The sequence below is a fragment of the Felis catus genome, chromosome B3 (genome assembly GCF_018350175.1).
Source record: "Felis catus isolate Fca126 chromosome B3, F.catus_Fca126_mat1.0, whole genome shotgun sequence".
Classification (NCBI taxonomy): domain Eukaryota; kingdom Metazoa; phylum Chordata; class Mammalia; order Carnivora; family Felidae; genus Felis; species Felis catus.
In genome coordinates, this window is record NC_058373.1 from 138,744,162 (window position 1) to 138,767,021 (window position 22,860).

A 22,860-nucleotide genomic window follows, 5' to 3' on the forward strand; every position below is an offset into this window, starting at 1 on the left:
CAAACGAGATAAGAATTTCTTCTGTTGCATAGGTTTACATTAAATAAAGTAGAATATAATTATTCTTGCCACAGGAAATGTGTATTTATAATGACTAAATCCCAATTTTAAAACATTTTATCTACTTCCAACCAAAACAATTTTTACAGTAAATTCGGTACTTCTTTAGTCTCTCCTATAAAAAGGACTTAGATAAAAATTTCCATTTATTTTAATAACTTACTTGCTCTCCATCAGAATCAGATTTCACTGCAGTTATGGTTAATTCCAAAAGCCCCATATCCATCACACGAACATAATCTAAAATTTTTTAAATTAACAAAATATCTGAGCAAAGCTTTCAAAAAATGCTGATCCAACCAACATGTATTAAAGCTAGCATCTCTTTAAAATTCATGGCAGTTGGTGCTAAAAATATTTAAAATGCAGTGGAAATATGGTTTCACCCTTTAAAAGTCCTACAATTCCCTTTATTTGGAAACAAAATTAATCTTTTACTAAGTAAACAGAGTATACATAACTTGATGCACTTAACTGACATTCTAAGGACATTACAACTTCAAACTGGTATTTAACAAGATCCTTAGTTCAACGGCATCATTTCAGAGTTCAAATGCTTTAAAATATTCATGTACAAAAAATAAAGAGCACTCATCTAACCCCAGATTTTGTTTTTCAACTCTTACCTCTATTCAGATTTATAGTAACAGTATTACACTTGTCAGACAGATGCAAAGCAGCTTCATCCAAGATTATTCTGAGGAAAAAAGATAAAATCAACCTCTAAACACTTAACTTGGAATACCTAACACGTGATCACGGCACACTTAGGTGTATCGTTCTTCTGATACGCAAGTCATCAAAGTCATCTACAGTTTCTTACAAGTGCCATCTGACATTTCTTTAAAACTCACTGCTTCTGAGTGCTAGAAATATTTAATTTGTGTAAAGAGTAAGACTGAATCATCTGCTCAAATTGTAAATTTTCAGCATGTTTTAATAGATGCCCAAATTCACAAGACCTAAATTATGAAAATAAAGTGTATTAGGTCATATGGGAAGTTTATATTCTGCTTTAAGAAGTAAACTACCAATCTCAAGAATTCATTTCCTCCCTAAAAATAAAAAACAGTGATAAATAGAAGAGATGGGACGAATCATCTGAAATCTCAAAGTTGAAAACCTGGACAGAGAGACAGGACTATGAGTAAAAGAATGCTGGTTTTAACAAAAGATTGGGACTTGAATCGAGTTTAGCTAAGTATCAGTCAGCATGTTTGGACCAGCTGAATTTAGTAGTCAGCAAAGTTCACATAGACACCTGAGTGTAGATGATGATTTATCCAAGGCCACACTACTCGATACACTGAATGTTTCCACAGTGAGAAGAGATCGGATCGGCAAATAAAGAGGCCTAATACCGAAAAGAAACAAAAAACATCAGTTGGCTACAACAACACAAACTCCCTTAAAAGAGCAGCGTGAACCTTAATTTGAATTACGTATTTTTTCAAAACTCAGTACCTACTTTGAATAGAATTTTATTTAGTCCATCTGTGAACTAACCTATAATCAAGTGCACAGCTCCAGAGATGAACGTGAAAAGTTGTAAATGAAGTTGGAGGATTATATCCCAGGACAGGTTCATCAGCAATATTCAAGAAGTATAAAATCTATAATCACAAAAATATTAAATGCCCTGCTTTAGAGGGAAAAAAAAAAAAGTTTTGATAGGATATCCTTAATACCAATGTAAAATAAAATATCTCACAGAAAAAGCAACCGTTTATTGGAAAAATCAAAGCTAAAAGTAGAAAATCATCATTTTGAAGGAATTCATTTCAAAAAAGTATTTGCAAAACTAGGGTCTGAAATGATGAGAGAGGCCCATCTGACAACTGCAATGCTACAGAAGTCTTGGAAAAATCCTATCTTATGAAACTGAAGTACGTATGATATACTTTTACATTATTTTGCCAGGGACAATTCTTGAAAAAAATAAATTTTGCTAAAGATTGCTTACGCTCCACCTGGTTTTCTACATAATCCATTTTTGGGAAAAGTTATTTTTCCCTACATTATACCTCACTCAGTCTCAGTCTCTCTTACTGACATCCATTCTCCCATATTTCTATCTAAATAGGGTTAGACTAACCTCCCCCTTACAGCCGAGTTCAGCGTTCACCCCAACTGTCTCTTTCCCCTCACCACACTGTTCTAAGCCTCCTTGTGTTCCCTAAATGCTTTTATGAAAGCTCTCTGAAAACTTTCGAGTATGAACTAATTTATTATTTTCAGAGGAAAGGAAAAAGTTCCCCTTTCTAAGGAAAATGAACGAGAATCATTGTACAATTCTCACATAGAAAAGAAATTAACCAACTGTTATTTCATTAATCAAACAGTTGTTGCACTGGAAATTAATTACAAAAATCATTCTAAATGCCTCAAAGCATGTTACTGGCCTAGGGAATCACTCTGCAATCACTCTGAAATATACCTTAAGGAATACAGGGTTAGAAGTGCAAGTCAAAACACCATTCATCTCTTCTCTATACCAGGTGCTCTAACATTCTGGGTCACAGAATCCCTTCCCTTAAGTGACATACACGATAACTCTGTCTGTGGGAGATTTAGGGTCCAAACTTTAAGGTAAAAAAATCAATTTCGTTCTGGAGTGGTGATGACGTTCCACTTCCTGACCTGAGAGGTGGTTATTTGGGAGTGTTTACTCCAGGGAAAACTCAGTGAGCACTGCTCCTTTATGATCTGTGACTTCACAGTGTGTGTACTACATGTCAGTATGAAGTCAGGAGACCAATACGCACGTAACAACTCTCTTACCTGTTCGTGCCAGCTAAGCCCAGAAGGAAGCATCCTGTGCTGGAGTGTGGCTCCTTTCAATCCTACAGCAATGAGAAATTCCTACACACAACAACACGAAGAATTCCATTTACCACCTATGTAATCCTCTAAATCAAAACTTGAAAAGTTTTTCTAAGGGAAAAAATGTGTTGCCTTTTATGCAATCACTTGGAGCTAGGAATCAAAGGAATGGCAAGTACATAATGGTACCAAAATACAAAAGACAAACCTTTGTATTGGACTCCGATTTATCAGACAGTATTTTAACTGCGACAGAGAGCATATTCGAAGTGTCACCTCCGACACCATCTGAAGCCGCTCTACTGAGGCCATCTTCTTCAGAGGAATAAATAGTTGGTTCCAACCAATGCGGGCGGGTTGAACTGGGCAGTCGTGTTTCTGTGGGAAGACTCACTCCATCCACTATGCCTACATCCACAACGAGATGACGACATAACGAAATGATCATCTGAAATTAGTTCAGACTTTCACAACTCAAAACAAAACTCTATATACTTCCATTGACTATAATGACCAAGAACCAGCTTGACATTAATAATCTGTATCTCTGCTAATGTTGGTATGAATGACAGTACTCAAGAAAAAAATTAAGATAGGAAATGCTAGGAAAATTAAATTTAAACAGAAAAATCTGATAAACATTAAGACTGTCCAAGTACTGTTTTCTACACTTAGAAGAAAAAAAAAAAAAAGAATGTTGCAAATATCTTCTATTGACAAGGTAACAGGGAATGTGCTCACAGGATGGTAAATTCTATATCTGTTACCACAAGGAGATACTGTTTGAGAGTAACGACCATAAAGTCTTATCAACTCATCGGTGGATAATAAGATACGGTATATCCATAAAATGGAGTGTTATTCAGCAATGAAAAAGGATAAAACACCGTCACACCTGGATGAGGCTTGGAAACATCATGACAAATGAAAGAAGCCAGTCACAAAAGACCACATACTGAATGATTCCATAAACATACAGAATACATAAATCCACAAAGCAGATCAGAGGTTATTTAGTGCTGGGCAGGGTGAAGGCTATGGGAGGGGTACAGCTAAGGGGTACCTAGTTTCTTTTATGGGTGATGAAAACATTCTAAAGTTGACTGTGATGATGGTGGCAACAATTCTGTGAAATAGTAAAAGCCAATGAAATGTAGAGTTTAAATGGGTGAAATGGATAGTACATGAATTGTATCTCAATAAAGTTGTTGCCCCAAAAAACATAAAGTCAACTCCTAATGTACAATAAGCATCACTTTGCCAATGGAATCAGAACACCCCACAGAAAATAATTTCTATTATCAGAGTTCTGTTCTCAATAGATTTTGTGAAATAAAATTTAAACCGGTCTAAACAGAAGCGAACGACACACACATGAAACGTGTCCTACCTTTGTGGTATAGACTGAAACTGCTAGAATGAAGGCAGATGTAGTGCTTGTCATCAAAACCTTCGTATTTTGTCACACAAAACAAGGAACCACTATTGAACTCTAACCAGAATTCACCATGCTTGTTCTCCAACAGATCTCCATTATCTTGCTAAAAAAAAAAAAAAAAAAAGATCAGAAAAACACAGAAGTCATTACTTACATGCAGAAAAGGAAGAATGACCCTTGGGTTGCTCCTTCCTGATTCAGCTTCGAAGTTCCTCCCATGTGGTGGCAAACTGGTCTGATTCTGGAACCACCCACCACAGTGGTATTAAAAACTGAATGAATAAATGCTGGTGGGGCCTCTTCTGCCAAATGAATCCCTGTCCTTCATCCGCCTTTGTAACAGATAAAATTTCTAGCGATCACTGCAGGAGCAGAACCAGCATTTTTGCCAAAAGGACCATGTAACACTTGTCTTCTGATCTCCAGTGACAGCTCGTTCCCCAAAGCTGCGGTCACCAGGTCACCGCGGAGCAAGAGCCTCACGACACGGATCTTCCCCAGGCCCGAGGCAACCTCCCACTCCCTCGATGACTGCATGTATGGATCAGGGGAGATTTGAAATAAGATACACTTGAAACACTTTGCATTTGCAAATCCTCACCTTTACTTCTGTGAACACTGCCATTAATCCATGATTAACACTCAGAAGAACTGAGAGAAAACTTTGTGAGTTCTTGTTCTGAGAGTCTAGTTTTTTTTTCCTACGGGAACGATAGTTGGGATCAAGGGTAGAGAAATACTGCAACGTCTCCTCCTCGGATCCACTTTCCTCATCTGCGAGAAACAAATGTCATAATTCTACGGTTCTGACAGTTATTAAAATAAAACAGTAACTGGAACATTATCACAATGCTTATCTTACAACCTGTTTTGTTTTTTTGGCTTTTTTCACCAAGAATCTGGCCTCACAATAAGAACGTACTTACTATATTGTTCTCTTTCCCAATGAACTTAAGACAACGTGTATGCTGTCACTATAAAGGCAACACGTTTCATTGATAATATTCTTAATATATAGATGAAAGTGGGGAAATACTGTAAGTTACTAAAAGATATTATAAAATATATTACGAGTAGAAAACAGCCAAGAAATATTTTAATGCCAAGTGAGAAAGGGTTGCTAATTTACTGATAAAGCAGGCATTTTAATTCCAAACAAATTTAAAATACATTACCATAGTGAACTGTAGATTTAAATTGACTACAACTATCTTTGTTGAAGGTATTAATCAGTTGACTGGCTACGGAAAGACCAATACCATATGAAATATTCTCAAATGTCTCCACTGGCGAAGGGGCAGTTGGTTCCCAGAGCAGCAAGTCGTTAAAGATCCTATGATAGACAGAAGTTGAAAAGTAAGGACATCACTCGTAGTTCCACTGAAGGTACACAACAGAACATGCCTTTAAGAAGTCACGTGAATAATAATTTTTCTAAATGGTGACACAGAAATTAGAACCTACAAAAAAAAAGTTTTGTTTTTTGTTTTTTTTAAACATCCATTACGTTCTTCCAAAGGAAAAAGCACTGGTATGGTGCTAGTGGGGGGCCGTGAGAAAGGAATCCGTACGACGAGATGACCTCATCAGCTATCTGCCTAGTTTTACCTGTGTGGTGTGCATACATCTAAATGCATTTTAAACGAGGCAGTTAATTTAAAAACCCATGAGGAACAAGGGAAAACTGCTCCCACAGGAGAGCACTCTGCAAGCTGCAACACAGCACGCTCTGTCTTGTGTGATGCTCCCCCCCACCCCATCCCACGGGGCAGCCAAGGAAGAACCATCACCCTCACTTCACGCTCGGAGAAGCTGCCTCCCACAGGCCACACAGCTGATCTGCGGGGGAACTGGGGCCACAGCCCACATCTCGTCCAGCTCTCTCCTCCATCGCTCACCGTCCCTAGATAAGTGCGTTCCCTCCCACAGAAAGAGCAGCTTCATTGGGGAGCATGCAGGAGACCAAGAGTGCAAGCGAAACATGAGACCCTCTCACGAGCTGCGCAGCCAAGTCAAGACCGGTGACTGACGGGTTGATTCGTGTCAAGCCAGGCGACCAACACATCCTACTTTTTCAAAGAAATCTCTGTCCCTACTCTGATGCCCTTCTGTTCCTCCCCCCACCCTCATCACCCATGCTCTACATTTCCACGAAAACTCAGACTTTACAACATCCTCTCTGAAGCCTTCTGATCGATTTGGACCCCCAGCAAATCCTTCACAGATGTAACTCAATCATGGCGCCTACAACACTCTATTCTCTTGCTTCCCCTTCCTAGACTGCAGCCTCTCAGAGAGAGAGGGACGTAGGTCTTGGGCACCCTTCTATGTGCCTCACACAGTGACTGTCACGTAACAGGCACCAAGGGTTTGATGACTCACATGGAAGGACTGCCAAAAGCACAGACTCATCGTAAAGCCTAGTGTGAATACCAGCTAAGGTGCCAAGCCATGATGGAGCCCTGGCCCTTCCTCTGAGAAACCACTTGTCTAGGAATTTTCTGGGCCAATTCCTGAGCTTCTGCAGCCCTAGAAAGTATACACCAGGACGGAGTACTGTGACCCTCAGTAGACTGAAATCCCCACCCTGAAAGCTCCCCATCTGGGAAGCGTCATAGGTGAAGAATACCGGTGACACAGGCCAGAAATAGGTCTCATCTCAGACACAATGACAGCTGTGCCCCAAAACTGTGTGGTACTCACTGGCTTGCTGGCTTCTCTTGGGTATATTACTTATAGGACAAAGAAACGAAAGAGTCTAAACCTTGACCTTACTTTGAACTCCTATGTAAATAAATAACAAAGATATAAAAGGGAAAAAAAAAATGAAGAATCTTCTCGGGAAATAACTCTTCTCTTACTTATTCCCCGCAACTATTCTCTTATCTTCATAGGTTAAAGAGAAACCATCACTTTATCTAAAACCTGGAGTTCCTGGGAGGTGACCTGTAAAGATAAGTTTCATATGACTTTACATTTTCCTTAATTTACATGTTGGTCTAAACACAGTCTTGGTACCATTAATACTGCAAAACACGGGTGATGTTTCTAATACCAAGAAAGAAGACGCCTAAGATATTTAAGGACATATCACCATGGGCCTGTGGCTGTGAGCTTAAAATATAAGATGCTCAATAAATATCTGGTCTAAAAAGCTAGTGAAAATTCTTTTTTTTACATTCTATTCTAAAGGACTTTTGAAATAGAAAAAACGGTCCTGTACCTGAGACTGTGTGTCTAAACAGGGCCCGATGACCCAGGCACTGAGGGAATAAACCAAGATCTTAAATGTGTGAAGTTAAGGCAAAGTTGGTTATAACTCCTGGTCAGAGTTATGTTTTTAGATGTACAAAAATTAAAAATAAAAATAAAAGTTATACTATATAATATATAATACACATTATATAATACATTAATTGTATTATACAATATATATGTATTTTATGTTATATATTATAGAATACATAACACTATAATACAGAACATATAATTATATAATTAAAAGGGCAATATTGAAACATTTAGCAAAACTCAAATGGGGTCTGAGGACTAGGTAGCGCCAAGTATCAATTTTCTCACTTTGATGGCTGAGTTACAATTATGTAGAAGAATGTCCTTGTTTGTGGGCAGTACACACCCAAGTGCTCAGAGAGCCTCAGGCCAGCAGCTCAGTCTCAAAGGATTCAGGAGAAAAAAAAAAAAGCTCTTTGTGCCATTTTCTGTTAAGCTGGAGAATATTCGAAAACTTTGATATTAACTTCAAAATAAAAATATACATATTCACAGCCAAATAAGGAGCAAAGAATTCACAGCCCGGAGAGCTTCGATATGTGACTTAGAAGATCCACAAGGTAAGGGAACACTTCAGTATTTACATAACTGTAGGCATCTGACAGCAGAAGTGGGCAGAGTGAGGCACGACAGAAATGCTCTTCGGCAACCCCCCATGTAACCCATCCTCAGAAGAACACTCTCTAGCACCCCGATGGGAGCAGTCACCTGCCCCACGTGCCATGCTGACTGATGTCCCCCATATGCTCACTGCTGGCTCCTTGGGACTGCCCTCCAGCACACCGGAGAATGCTGCTCCCACCAGGTGAGCTCGACGTTTTGTGTATTCACCAAGTGTCACTGTGTCTGGCCTCAAATGTGCTCATCCCAGATGTATTTATTGCTGTAAGTAGATTTTAATAAAATATTGTGCTAGCAGATGACTTTTAAGCATACAGACTGAAAAAATCTTAAAATCCAAGAAGGATTCTGCACTCAGATTACTTTGAAACGGTTTATTCAGAAATTAAAAACTGTAGACAAAACCTTTTGGGTTATATTTATGTAAATCCTCCAACCAAGGACTCATGGTAAAAAAAAAAAAAAAAAAAAAAAAAAAAAAAAAACCTGGTCTTGTATTTAAAATGTGGTAAATGAACAGATTTATAAATTGAATTTGTTTAAGATGCATATTTCTGTTCTGATCTCCCAATTAAACCAACAGCCACCTGCTTGAGCAAATGCAGAAAGTGTAAGAAATGGACTAAGCCCTCTGACCTCTGGGCTGGACTTTGAACTAATCTTTCATTTTTCTGTCTCAGCCTTACACATCCGTGAGCTCTTAGTTATTTCGCAACTATAAAAGAATGGTTGAGAGATCAGTGGTTTCCAAACCTTAGATCATGTGTAAACCCCTAACAGCAAAAAAAAAAAAAAAAAAAAAAAAAAAAAAACTGTAAAAGCCTTCTGATGTGTCTATAAATTATATGCTTCAATTTATACATTATGAATATTATAAAGCAAATATATAAATTTTATAAGACTTTTTTTTTTAATTTTTTTTTTCAACGTTTATTTATTTTTGGGACAGAGGGAGACAGAGCATGAACGGGGGAGGGGCAGAGAGAGAGGGAGACACAGAATCGGAAACAGGCTCCAGGCTCTGAGCCATCAGCCCAGAGCCCCACGCGGGGCTCGAACTCACGGACCGCGAGATCGTGACCTGGCTGAAGTCGGACGCCTAACCGACTGCGCCACCCAGGCGCCCCTTTATAAGACTTTTTAAAAAGTTAAACAGAAGAACATTTTCTTCCTGCATCTCAATGGACTGTCCTATGAACCTATCTCATCATCAAGTCAACTGAACTTGGTGGATTTTTCTTGAACTTAAATCTTCTAAGATCAACAGTCTTGGTCACGGGTAGGCAATAAGGAGATCCAGAGCTTATTAGTAACAGTTAAGGAATAAAGGGCCAGGGATATCTGATAGCAAGTAAATGTGTAGCAGAAACAAAGGTGGCGCTTCTGAAAATAAAATAATAAAAGAGTAAAAATGAGAATAGCATGTTTACATATGGGAAGCTAGTGATGACACTAAGAACGTCTTTTTCTAGACCATCTTTCAGGTATGCTATAGAAGAGATTCCTTCAGTGTATAGGAACGAGGACAGTGACAAGAGGACTACTGAGTGCTTACTATATGCTAGGCAGTATTCTCAGAACTTTCCAAGTACTGTATCATCTAATCCTCTAAACAACGCTTTGAGACAGGTATAGGTATCACCCACTTTTTTTTTTTTTTTTTAATAGATGAGGAAACTGAGCTTGGGGAGGCCAGGTAAGCTAGGAAGGTCTTCGAGGCTAGGATATTTCAACTCTAGAATCCCATTTACTTCAACATATTTGCTTGGTATGTATATTTAAGGATATTTATAATTAATTTAAACTGTTACATGCAAACTGACAAGTTTGAATTGTGGCATTCTAACAAGATGCTTTTTTAAACTCTGAAAAAAGATGCTCCTTACACAAAGATTCCAGGATTCTGACTCCACCCTAGCACCTGCTGGCCCTCCATCCAGGACCTCCCAACTCTCTTCATGTCACTGCACACACAGAAGACACATTTTCTCAGTACCCTGTGGTAAGGTGACAGAGAGCAGCCAGCTAACGACGGTGGAGGAAATAAACATTTCACACACAAGTAACCGAGTTACCAGGCACACCGGTTAGGAAACTCTGCTATGACAACAGCCCACGGTAACGTTAAGTTTCATAATCAACAGCACACAAGGTACCCAGAGACGGTAGATAATATTAAAGCAAGGAAAGAAAAGGGGGAAGTGGGGAAACAGGGAGGCAGTGAGGCAGAAACGTCCAATCCCAAAGACTCAACTGAATGCGTTTAAACTCACCTATTATACAGCTTCTCATAAAAACTTTTATTAGGTAGTGTTATATGAGTGCTGGGTAACGTAAGTTCCAGCACATAGTGAGAATTGCTGATTGCCTTATCCTGAAACTCTGTCATTTCCACAGGGTCTCCTGGCATCACCATCTAAAATAGAATAGTTGGGCGCAAAAAAAGCATCAAATGACCATTTCGTATTTAGAATTAAGAGTAGCATCTTCTCACCTTATCCATAGGACTTGGTATGTGAGCAAGTAAACAAACACGTAATCACTTTTAACCAAGAAAGAAATAGGTATTATTCAGTCTTGGAGTTAAAAACCTAGTAAACGTAGTATACGAAGTACTTTTTAAAAATAAAGAATGAAAATGATTGGTACGTGATGGAGGGTAATCCCTTCATTGCCTGCTCACTTTTATTTTACCTGCTCATTTTCAAACATGACTCTGCGAGAAGAAAAGGGAGATGGGGCTGGTCTTCGCAGATCACAAACATCCTTTAGGGAATGAGCACCTCCTTCCTCTTCTTCCTGATAGCGGCCATCACTCTCTTCTTCCTCGGCTGCTATCCTCTCCAAAATGGAATGCATGGCTGGCGGATTTATTTTCAGTACAATTCTGACAGCAAAGACAATTTAAAAACTCAAGGTCTCGGTGGAAACGGCAAAGCTTTAACTTTTCTGCACACTGACACAAAAACCACTGACAACAGGATTCAGCTTCTCTACGAAGTCTAGTTATTGACACGTAACCACTTCGGAGTGTGTTGTAACTTCGAAGTACAGAAGTAAATAAAACAGGGGCATTACCATTTTATACTTGGCTGACAGACAAATCTGATCTTTTGAGGACACAAGGTGATCTGTAAATTTCACTAAGAGCCAACGAATTTTACCTAAGAAGTCTATTTAGTATCACGAAACCAAATGCTTCTGGGGTTCTGCTATCATGGAATACTTGCTTACCTAAGAGACCTTACGTTCTAGAAACTGTTCAAGTGGCAAAGGAGATGATAAGGGAATAACCTAGAACTGCAACGATGAAGTAATTCTTTCCTTCAGGAATTTCAATCATGAAAGGCTTGCAGGGTTGCCGTTGTATGGAAGCTACAGACCTGGAATAAAGGAGCTGATGCCCTCAGCCCCTCCCTTCCTCCTCCCTGCTCATCACTAGTAAAGGATCCGCAGTCTGCCCTTCCACACCGCTGTGAGGAGGCCTGATGCCCTCAAGCAAAACAGCTGTCGTGCATCTATAATGGGTTTTCCCCGAAGTAGGTGGTGCCGGTTGGCTCTAGTGATGAACAGTGACCAATGTTTCCTAATTTTGATATTCTAATAGAAAATGTGCTTCCAAATTAACTGAAGTAGATCCATTTCTTATGCTGGAAACTCATACGGTAAACTGCTCATTACCAGGCACGAACTGATCACGCCTAAAAGCCTGCAAGGCCTGATACACTGGGGGCAGGTAAAAATGGCGCTAAAGAAAAGACCGCTTTAATTCTCAGGTTTCAAATACTGTTTTCAATATAATAAAAAGTCATTATTTCAAGTAAATGACATCCTTTCAAACATATCAAAGCCCACTATCAGGCCATTAAGTTAAATAATAATCTTGTTCTAATATCTACTGAGTAACAAGTGTGTTAATGAATAATCAGTAGCCTATAATAAATATAATTATTTTATTAATTCTAAGAAATCCTGAAGTAATTTTTGACATCCACCTGTACACTAGAATCACCTAATGTAATTTTGGACTATCCTGATGCCCACGCTCCATCCCAAAATCTCAGGGTGGAGTCCATGAATCAGTATCTTGTAAAAGCTCCCCAGATTGGTAAAACACTGTCACGGACTTTTTTTGAAAAAAAGAGATCACGGACTAGAAGATTCATCTGACGACTCACCAAATGATGCCACATGACTCTTCGCCTGTAGCCCTGAATGATTTTTAAAACAGTTAAGGATTCTTCTGTCCCTCTACTTAAACTGGGTAACTTGAGACCAGGGAATACACTTTAAACTTCATCTCTCACAATAAAAACAGACACCTTTCATCATAGAGTAATACACTCAATATGGATTTTTTTTTTTTTTAACATTTATTTGTTTTTGAGACAGAGAGAGACAGAGCATGAACAGGGGAGGGGCAGAGAGAGAGGGAGACACACAATCTGAAACAGGCTCCAGGCTCTAAGCTGTCAGCACAGAGCCTGACGCGGGGCTCGAACTCACGGACCGCGAGATCGTGACCTGGCTGAAGTCGGACGCTTAACCGACTGTGCCACCCAGGCGCCCCTAGGGAGAGTATTTTTAAATTCATAGCCACAATGTCAATTAAAAGTGCTACAGCAATTTATTCTAGAAACAATAGTCTCACTAAATGTCTATCATATACATCTGGTACTCACCGTGGCCAGTCAAAGTCATCTGATGATGCTGTATCTCCATCTACCCCACTAGACACATGGAAAAACTTAACAGATGATTCTCCTTTATCTTCCTGGAATGACCCTAATAAAACAAGACTGATTCACTAAAATGCATTTCTTTTCAAGTGCTAAGAGTAAAAGTAGTTTCCTCCTTACATAAGCAAAGGTCCTCTGGATGAGGGACACGGTGCAACATTAAGTTGTACAGCACTTATTCTTTTGTCCCTGTTTCATGGGTACATGTGGGGAGACAGGATGAGCAGATGAACTAAAGATGATGTTTTCTGCCCAAACTCAAATTCTTAAGGCACCAAGTTTAATGTGTAAGGTACATAATCATGACAGTAAATACAGCAGGTGCCACTTAGTGAGTGTCACTCAATGATTATTCTACACAAAAGTTTATGCAGCTCATCTAGGAACACAGGGATAATAACTATATTTCTTAAACGCTTTGTACCAAGCATTGTAAGAATTCCCTCCGTTCACAATAACCAATGCGTGATTTTTCAGTCCATTTTACAAAGAATGACTTTCCTCCAGAATACTGAGTTTCCTACCACTGTCGATTAGATCAGATAACGCCTAAAGGCCCTTTAATGAAGTCATAATCAGCAAATCAACTGTAAATATCTGTAAAGATGTGTAAAACTCAGAACAAGGGAAAAGAAACTTTACAACATTCCCCTGTAGAAAAGTACTTTAACGAAGTGAATAATCATGCTTAGTAACTAAAACAAAAAAATAATTGTATCCCATATTGGTATACAACACTGGAAAAAAGCCATTCCTCTTGTTTTCTAACGGTGTCTAATGTTACTAATATTGCGGACTGTCAGACTTTTTCATGTTTGTTTCAGTAGCGGTTATTTCTGGTCTGGCTCTTACAGGCACGTTCAATCTTACCAACTAGTTCTCTAAAGGTAAGTTCCAATTTAATCTGTTCTGGGGTTGATCCTCCTATAAATTCAGTCTTAAATTCTAGATCTGTGAATGCTAAATGAAGGATCTCCTTCTGAAGCGACTTCTTGAACCACGGTCCTCTTTCCTGATCTGACCGAAGATCGGGTATTGGGAAGCGGACAGAAAGGTTTAATGCCGGTGTGGCAACCTGGACTGATATCCGACAATTTGCAGGACTATGTGAATCATCCAGAAATACTTCGGTGAAAGCCTTGTGCTAAAACACAAAACATCAAAAATACGCCAAAATGTCAAATTAAGTAAATAAGCACAAATGATGTTAGTATTCAACAATATGTATAATCACTACTTCCTCATTCAGTATAAAGCATTAAAATAAAATTCAAATTAACTACTACCATGTTAATTTAGAGTAATGGAATTTTATAATGTAACAGCTATTGACAAAATTCCAAATTACTGGCAAAAGTTAAATCCTCATATAAAATCAGTCAAAATAAAAACTGAACCAAAGACCCAGGTGCTATAGATGCATACATATATTAGTACAGACTAAAACAGGACAGTGTGTAAAGTAGGTCATCAATAAGTCCAATACAGTTAAAAATCAACTTAACTTCCAATATGAAGAATCTGTCTACCACTATGCTACTTCAAAGGCTCAATGTGAAATTAGATACATTGAGCCAAATGCAAAGGCCCATCCATCCCTGACTCAATTCTGTATTTCCAGGCCGAAGCCCAGAGCCTGGCACAGTGTAAGTTCTAAATATTCACCAGATGACTCACTGTGAGCTCCCATCCAACCCAAGTGTATAAGCCCATCAAATGGCTCTTAGAAACCAAGACATGTATGCACCCTTTACTCAAAATCAAGTTACAACAAAAGTATCAAAGAACATGCCCTTCAGATAAAAGTCTGGTTTTTTTGGTTTTTTTTTTTTTGTTTTTTTTCTAAAATGCATTGAAGCTTATAAAGCTTTAGTCCAGGGGTGCCTGGGTGGCTCAGTCAGTTGAGCATCCAACTTCGGCTCAGGTCATGACCCTGTGGTTTTTTAGTTCAAGTCCCACATCCGGCTCTGTGCTGAGAGCCCAGAGCCTGGATCCCACTTTGGATTCTGTGTCTCCCTCTCTCTCTGTTCCTCCCCCACTTGCATTTCTGTCTCGCTGTCTCTCAAAAATAAAGAAAAAAAAAAAAAAAAAAAGCTTTAGTCCAGACTACACTGCAGGTGAGAACACTCCCCCCTACTTCTAGTCTAACCTCCCAGATTAGAAAGTCCCCTTCTTACCCTAGGCTTGGATTTTTTTTTTAATTTTTTTCTTAATGTTTATTTATTTTTGAGACACACAGAGAGAGAGAGAGAGAGAGAGCATGAATGGGGGAGGGGCAGAGAGAGAGGGAGACACAATCGGAAGCAGGCTCCAGGCTCTGAGCCATCAGCCCAGAGCCCGATGCAGGGCTCGAACTCACGAACCGTGAGATCGTGACCTGAGCCGAAGTCGGACGCTCAACCGCCTGAGCCACCCAGGAGCCCCTAGACTTGGATTTTTAACACACCTATCCTTTCTCTCCCCTATTGGACTTTGTAATACTAACCCCTATTCTCAGCAAAAATAACCCGAGAGATTAAGCCATCATCTTGGTACATCTACGGCCAACAGTAAACACGCACACTAGCCCCACAGAACTTCAAATAATTAGCAATTGATGACAACAAAAATTAAAGAACGCTGATTTAATGTGAATGCCCACCACTAACTGAGGGAGAAACAAGTAAGTAGAAAAATAGCTTTTCCCTTTTCTTTTTAAACCAAAGTTGTCTATATCTGTTCCCGGTCCTTATAGCACCCGAATTCCAGCCCCAAAATTCCTAACCGATTTCTTGCAAATCTGAGTTACTTGCTTAGAAAAGACACCAAGCACCAGACAGATCTAAGTAAAGGTGACCTAATGGGATGCCCAATAACCCAATACTATAAATTAAATTCCCACCTTCACAAGTGTATCTTTCATCATATGGGCTACATTTTACAGGTAGACCAAGTAGTTTGCTAAATGCGTGAATGAGTTTTGCACAGATATTGTAACTGAAATTTATAAAATTTGGGCAAACACAGAAAAGGAAAGGGAATCTAATGCCACACTCTAACATAATCAATGCTACCAACTGGTTCAGTTCTATCCATTCTTTTTCTATACCTCAAGTTTATTTGCACAGTGGTCACAAAAGTTTATGCGGAGTAACACGTTCCACTTTTAATACTCCTTCATAAGCTTTCTTCATGTGGCCCGTCTTTATAACCATCATTCAAAATGGCCACGAAAGTATTTGACTCCATATGTTAGCAAAGCGTATTCAGCTAGTCTACCACTTAGGCATTCAAGTCTTCATTTTTCATTATTATGAATGATGCTGTTTTAATAATAGGTGCTATTTAAGCTATTAAGAATACTTAAGCCCAGAAATGATCCCAATAAGCCCATTAGCTAGCTATACTTACGATTAGTATTTGCAATGTTCTGAATACTTACCAGACTAATAGGTTTATTGTAGGACGTATACATGTGAGATGCCATCATTTCCACTGTAGTAAGTTTTTGTGGTTGAAGCAAGGAATTTAATCTGTCCACAATACTGATATCCAGCTCGCAGAACACTGGACTTAACTTAATTTGTAATTCTGCCTTCTGAGGAACAGAACTAAGTCTTGCTTGATTACCCTTAAAAAAAAAAAAAAAAAAGGAAAACATTAATATAACCACTAATACCACAAAATGAAGTGAAAACCTTATGACTGTGACAAAATACATATCAAATGAAAATTTACAGGTGGTAATCACATAAAAAGGCCTCTTACCTGGGGTCCTTTATTCTCAGAATGCTTATAATGAAGCTGAAGACACACAGGGAGATGGGAATCAGTCCGCTCTTTGGAATGAAACATTAAAAGCTTACAAAGAAAGACAAAGATAAATTAAATGTAAGATATTAAACTATCATTAATTTCATGAAGTAACAGAGGTGCTAATATAATACTGGGAAAAGCTTAAGCTTTTTGAAGTCAAGAAAGAGGAGTTTACATTTCATTTTGGGCTCTTACAAGCAGCGTGAATCCTAGACAAGTTAGTTCACTCCTGGGATACTTAGGATCTCATCTGCAAAATGTACCTGAGGATTCAAGTAAATTAATGCCCAAGAAAGTACTCTGAAAATAAAATAACGTACAAAGTAACAACAATAAATGTTATCATGAATAACTTTGAAAAGTTTCTCTAGAACAGGTTTTAGGATTAGAAAAAAAAATCAGACTACTAATAAATGAACAAAAGACATTTTGCTGGTATTAAACAGTGCTTCTTAGCACACTGCAGGCATTCAGTATTTGTTGAATGGCAGAAATCTTCTGAAATTAATGGTGCTTGGAAAGTTAGTGAAATGAAATCATCAGTCTCATAATCTGTCTGCCACTTTAAAACAAGTCAACTCTAAATTAAAAGGTCTAACAGACTCTTACAATGACCTTGACTGCCGTACATTAAAATGTTCAACAGGGACACCTGGGTGGCTCAGTCGATTAAGCATCCTACTCTTGGTTTCAGCTCAGGTTACGATCTCACAGTTTGGGAGACTGAGCCCTATGCGTTGTCCGCATGGAGCCTGCTTCAGATGCTCTCCCTCCTCTCTCTCCGCCCCTCCCCTGCTCGTGCTCTCTCACCCTCTCTCTCAAACTTTAAGGAAAAAAAAAAAGGAAGAATCTAAAGAAAAAGTATCTAGCATTTACCTCTGTGTAGTGAGGAGGAACAGAATGAAAATCAGTTGGAAACAGGCACTCCAAAAGTTCCATTTGCCCAATGGACATATCCGTACTAAAATATCGGGAAGCTGATCTTTGTCTTTGTTCATAGGACACTTTGATGCCAGCACCTATAAATCTATTATAACAAAGGAAGCATTTAAGAGTATTCATGTACTTCTAGATTAACCAACGTGTTAAAGAAGAGTCCACAAGGGTTGTTAAAGCACAATTATCCACCTATTCTGACAGGTTCAAGTTGTTAGTGATAACTAATATTCCTAAGGGTATTAACCAGCAAGACTGCTTCAAATCTCCCATCCCCTGACATAAGAAAGCAGTTCCGTCAATAAGAAATTATCCAGGATATATTTATTTCCCAACACTGACCTTTGTTCTTTGACATTTTAAAAGTTACACTGCAGTGGACAAAAACTTTCATATCTGTAAAATATACGTAATAGGTTCTTAAAATTGTCTAAAAGCCTCATGCAATATTTTTAAAACTTCAGTCAGTGGATCTCAAGTGTAAGCTCGTTTCCAGTTGTTGCTGCTTTTCTTAGATTTCCTACTGGCATGTATTTGAAACCCTGTCAAAAATGGGGGTGGGGAGAGGTTTTTACAATTTTATTATAAATACTATGGTCCTTACCATAGAGTTTCTTTTGCTATGTATAAAAACGACTCTGTGTAGTAACTGTTAATACTTAAAGTTAAAATAAAAGGCCAAACTGTTTTCTAAAAATATTAATGTATGTGCCTAAACTATCATTTACAATATGAAAGATCACTTTGTTAAACAATATTTACATATTAAGAATATCATACTTACAAATTTAATTATCTCCTCACCTAGTAGGACTCAACTCAATCAACTGAAAAGATCATTGGCTATTTGGACGGCTTTAATTTTTTAAAGCAGAAGTTGAAAGTGCAGGATCCAGGCTCAAGATTAGCCTTGGTGCTGTCCCCCTCCCCACGGCAGAGGACTGGGGCACATCCCTTCTCACGAACTCACTCCACTCCTACCACCACTGCCATCTCTGCTGAGCCACTGACAGCAGGAACTATTTTTAGGATTATAATGGTGTCACTATTTTAACTGGCAAATGTGGTCGAAAAAACTTGTCAAGAGCAGAGAAAACTCCAGATTATCTCCATCTTCTATGTGAATTGTTTCACGTGGCATCTAACCTGAACGAGAGATTCTATGGTAAGCATGTCTGCAGCACTGAAAGAAACCTCACTCGTTCCCTCGTTTCCAAGTAAAATGGGAATTAGAAAAACAAATGGTGATAGGTAGACACAAAAGCCCACATCATCCGGTTCTTTTCCAAGGAGCATTAATAAATACGAGAGAATTTACCTAAGGTGATCGTGTTTGCAAGCTTCGGCAAATGCTGCTCGGAAAGACTTCAAATCATCTGCTGAAAATCTTGCTGGGTCAATCTTTTCTATGCAAGTAAAAAAAGCTATCGCCAAAGGTGTCAATGGATTAAGGTTCAGTGACGTTTCAGGTGGAGACAAAGGATCGATGTGAAGCACAGAGATGGAGAAGGTTCCCACAGCTAGTCTAAAAATAAGTTCAGGCCTGGATTCATCCACTGAAACAGATCTAGACGGGAGAGCTGGAACACATGGGTTAAAATGAGATACATAAAATACTTAAAAATAATCCACTGTATCAAAATTATAAAACATTTATTCGTGTTAGTTTAAAATTTTTTTCAATGTTTATTTATTTTTTGAGAGACAGAGAGTGGGGGAGGGGCAGAGACAGTAGGAGACACAGAATCCAAAGCAGGTTCCAGTCTCTGAACTGTCAGCACAGAGCCCGAATGCGGGGCTCGAACTCACAAACCATGAGATCATGACCTGAGCCGAAGTCGGACGCTTAACCGACTCAGCCACCCAGGCTCCCCTACTTGTGTTAGTTTTAAAAAACAGGTGATCACACGACAGTTTGAATGATATTTGATGTTAAACAAGATAAACTGTTAACTCTCTGCATTTTATATCCTGGATCCTTGATACACATATGGAGATGCCTGGCTGGCTCAGTCGGTAGAGCACGGGACTCAATCTCAGGTTTATGAGTTCAAGCCTCACGCTGTGCAGAGATTAAATAAATAAAACTTAAAAAAAACAACAACAACAATGGGGAGTCTGGGTGTCTCAGTCCGTTAAGCAGCTGGCTCTTGATCCTGGCTCAGGTTATGATCTCACGGTTGTGAGACTGAGCCTGGCATCAGGCTCAGTGGAGCCTGCTTGGGATTCTCTCTTCTCCTCTCTCTCTCTGTCCCACCCTTGCTCGTGCTCTCTCTCTCTAAGTAAATAAATAAATCTTTAAAAAAACACACACACACACACACACACACACACGGAAACAAAACTTTTGCGGTGATAAAACTGGATTGGAAAAGTCACAGATCAACCACAAGTTGCTCAAATTTTCCTGTAAGCCTCGTGTCTATTTCAAACCTGAGGTTCTCTTTCAAGAAAAGCGTCAGATGGTGGGTGAGACGCCTAAGCTGCGATAATAATATGAAACTTACACGCATTTTTTAATAAAAATATTTAAATACACAAAGACTACAAGTTCACATTTTCTTTCTAAATTTGGTTAAATGGCCTAGATCAAAAGAAAATCTTCTGAAGGGAAAGAAAAGCAGCGGCAGAATGGCATTTTCAAGAAAGAAACAATGTGTTTAATTTTTAAATTTTTTAAAATTCTAGTGGCACTATCAACAAATGTCTTATGCTACGTACAAGTTTTCTGTAAAGCTGGTGGGGGTGCCAGGTTGGATGGCAATGCTGACCCTCTTACTGGCTGTTCTTTATGATGATCAAGGAAATCTCCCCACGTTGGCTGAAGCTGTAAAAGAATTTTTTTTTAATCACATGAATAAAGCGTAGAATTTTAGAAGCCACTTTTCAAGCCGAGAGTAACAATTAAATAATACTTTACCACGGTAGCACTTAATGGAGATCCTGCTGGAGTATTTGTATATGTACTAGTTAACGACAACTCAAGGTCCACATTGGGAGGGTCTCCAAGGGGTGGAAGAGAAGAGAGACTATGGGACATGTCCATATCGGCCATGGAGAAGAAAACTTCTTCTTCTAGAGAGAATTAAACCTTGTCAATTGTGTAATTCATGTCTTTATAGTAAGTTAACATGTATTAATGTCATATTCTTCCTTCAGATTATCTGCAATACGGTGATGCCCTAAAGTTTACATTACTTTCAGTAGGGTACTTTATTTGGATCCAAGATATAAATGGCATAATAAAAACTCGACCAAATACAAGTCACAGTTATGCTATCCTACTGGGGAACTTGTTTGTGGTTTTTTGTTTTTTTTCCAAATATATGACATGTACTACATGGTATATTTTTAGGTGTCATGTGACAGTTTAGGAGTTAAAACCCAACTTTAAAATAGTACGAAGATCGTGCGATATCTGGTTTCATATGGATACAGCTTTTTCTTTAAAAACAAACCTGAATATATCATTTAGAATTCTATTTACCTTTCACTTTCTTCTTTCTGGAGGTTGTTTCACCCTGAGGCGAATGAAGTTTGTTATGGCCAAAATTGTTTGAATACACTTTAATTTCTTAGTTTTTAATTTATTTAGTTCTTCTGTATTTAAAGTGATTCTTATTATTTAAGGTATTAGTGCTTAAATAAACATTGTAAAACAGCTGTAAATGCCAGGTTTACTTGATAAAGACTATATTTACATATAATTGATAGAAGAGTAGAGAAAGGTTCCTAAAGGAATCTGCCATAAATCATTATACAAGTATGTAAGAATTTGACAAAATGAATAATTATCCCCAATTTATCTTTTGTGTATGCATTTTTGTGAATTGACTATCCTTAGAATAAAAAAAAACAGAATAAATCATGACTTATGAAACAAGATTACACAATCAAAAAAAAGGTCCATGTGCCAGTGCATCACTGTAATTAATGACATGGTTAGATCAACTTACTAACTGAAACCTTCTTATAGCACAGCTCTTTTGTTCTTTCATTACTAAACTCCATTTCACAACAGCCAAATTGTTTACTCTGCTCTTTGATGACACTGTAGGAATCTAGTGTCAACGGTTTTAGTTGCTTACCACGGCTAGAAGGTGTCCGAGCAGATTCTGTCTCATAAAAGCTTTGCTCTGAAGATACACCCACGGAGAGGGAATCTTTTCTCAAATAATACCGGTTTAATTCCATCTGAATTCGATATTCGTCTTCCTGCTGCATAGGTCGGTTTTTTCTATCTTTATTACCTAATCCTATTTTGCTAGAATTTTCTGGAAGTATAGAAAGGAAAGCAAAACAGTAATTAAATCTGGAGTTAATCATCTCTCTCCCAAAACCCACTTGTTCAATACTAACAGCAACTTCATGCCAGTCAATTCAGAACTACCACTATTTAATATTAATCAGAGACCTATGCAGTAGTTTTAAGCAGCTAGCTAGAAATCATAGAATCTTTGATCTTAACTAAAAAATTTCAAAGTTAAAAATAATAACAGAGTAACCCGTTGCCATACTTGCCTGGTCCGGCAATAGCTGCTAACATATCCAAAAGCAAGTGCACCTGCCTCGGTGACAGGAATAGGTGAATAGAGTCTATCTGTCCATCAATATCCAACTTCAAAACAAAAAACAAAAACAAAACCACTCAGGATAAACACTCTTAAAACCTCATCACCACAAATCCCAGTATACTTTAATGCACGGAGATCAATACAGATTAGTCAGTCTTAAATTCTTTTACCTAAGATTCCATCCACGAATTCACACAATCTAAATAAAAAGACTCATAGGTCATCAAACTGTTGTTCTAAGAGGGGAAATCCTCCCGAGAAACTCCATGTTGGCAAGTCCAATGTCACACTTTTTGTCTCTGTAAGCTTACTATAGAGTATTTGAGGTATTTGAGGCCTTAAGACACAGCCACTAAGAAAGAATATCAGGTTAGTAGTACAGTTTTCCTTCCCAGCAGGACTTCAAGACTCGAGTCATAATCCTCAAAGCTGGAGTCACACCAATAGCAAATAAAGTTGGCTTTCCCAAGTTTGCCCACTTGCTAGCACAGCACTTGGGGACACTTCCCTATCAGCAGCGTGCCTCTCCAGATGCCCCGTATTCCACAAAGCCCACTCCCCGCTAGGTAGGAAAGCATAAGCC

At 38.5% G+C, this 22,860-nt stretch overlaps 1 protein-coding gene across 8 annotated transcripts in view; it reads right to left on the reverse strand.

Annotated features, from left to right (window-relative positions):
* The window catches only part of ATG2B (autophagy related 2B), an 80,731-nt gene that overhangs the window by 34,316 nt on the left and 23,555 nt on the right, over positions 1–22,860 (reverse strand). For 5 of the 8 annotated variants that reach the window (XM_045060485.1, XM_019833610.3, XM_011283531.4 and 2 more), the window contains exons 7-27: positions 22,225–22,321; positions 21,792–21,977; positions 20,624–20,778; positions 20,425–20,530; positions 19,022–19,283; positions 17,644–17,794; positions 16,720–16,812; positions 16,394–16,582; positions 13,843–14,116; positions 12,916–13,018; positions 10,928–11,120; positions 10,507–10,649; positions 5,497–5,654; positions 4,923–5,095; positions 4,274–4,424; positions 3,092–3,291; positions 2,842–2,922; positions 1,567–1,673; positions 1,322–1,414; positions 687–757; positions 224–300 (exon numbers count right to left, since the gene is read on the reverse strand). In XM_045060485.1, the coding sequence (XP_044916420.1) occupies positions 224–300; positions 687–757; positions 1,322–1,414; positions 1,567–1,673; positions 2,842–2,922; positions 3,092–3,291; positions 4,274–4,424; positions 4,923–5,095; positions 5,497–5,654; positions 10,507–10,649; positions 10,928–11,120; positions 12,916–13,018; positions 13,843–14,116; positions 16,394–16,582; positions 16,720–16,812; positions 17,644–17,794; positions 19,022–19,283; positions 20,425–20,530; positions 20,624–20,778; positions 21,792–21,977; positions 22,225–22,321 (3,063 nt within the window). The remainder of the gene's footprint in view (positions 1–223; positions 301–686; positions 758–1,321; positions 1,415–1,566; positions 1,674–2,841; positions 2,923–3,091; positions 3,292–4,273; positions 4,425–4,922; positions 5,096–5,496; positions 5,655–10,506; positions 10,650–10,927; positions 11,121–12,915; positions 13,019–13,842; positions 14,117–16,393; positions 16,583–16,719; positions 16,813–17,643; positions 17,795–19,021; positions 19,284–20,424; positions 20,531–20,623; positions 20,779–21,791; positions 21,978–22,224; positions 22,322–22,860) is intronic. The other 3 variants (XM_019833608.3, XM_019833609.3, XM_045060486.1) reach the window with 3 other exon arrangements.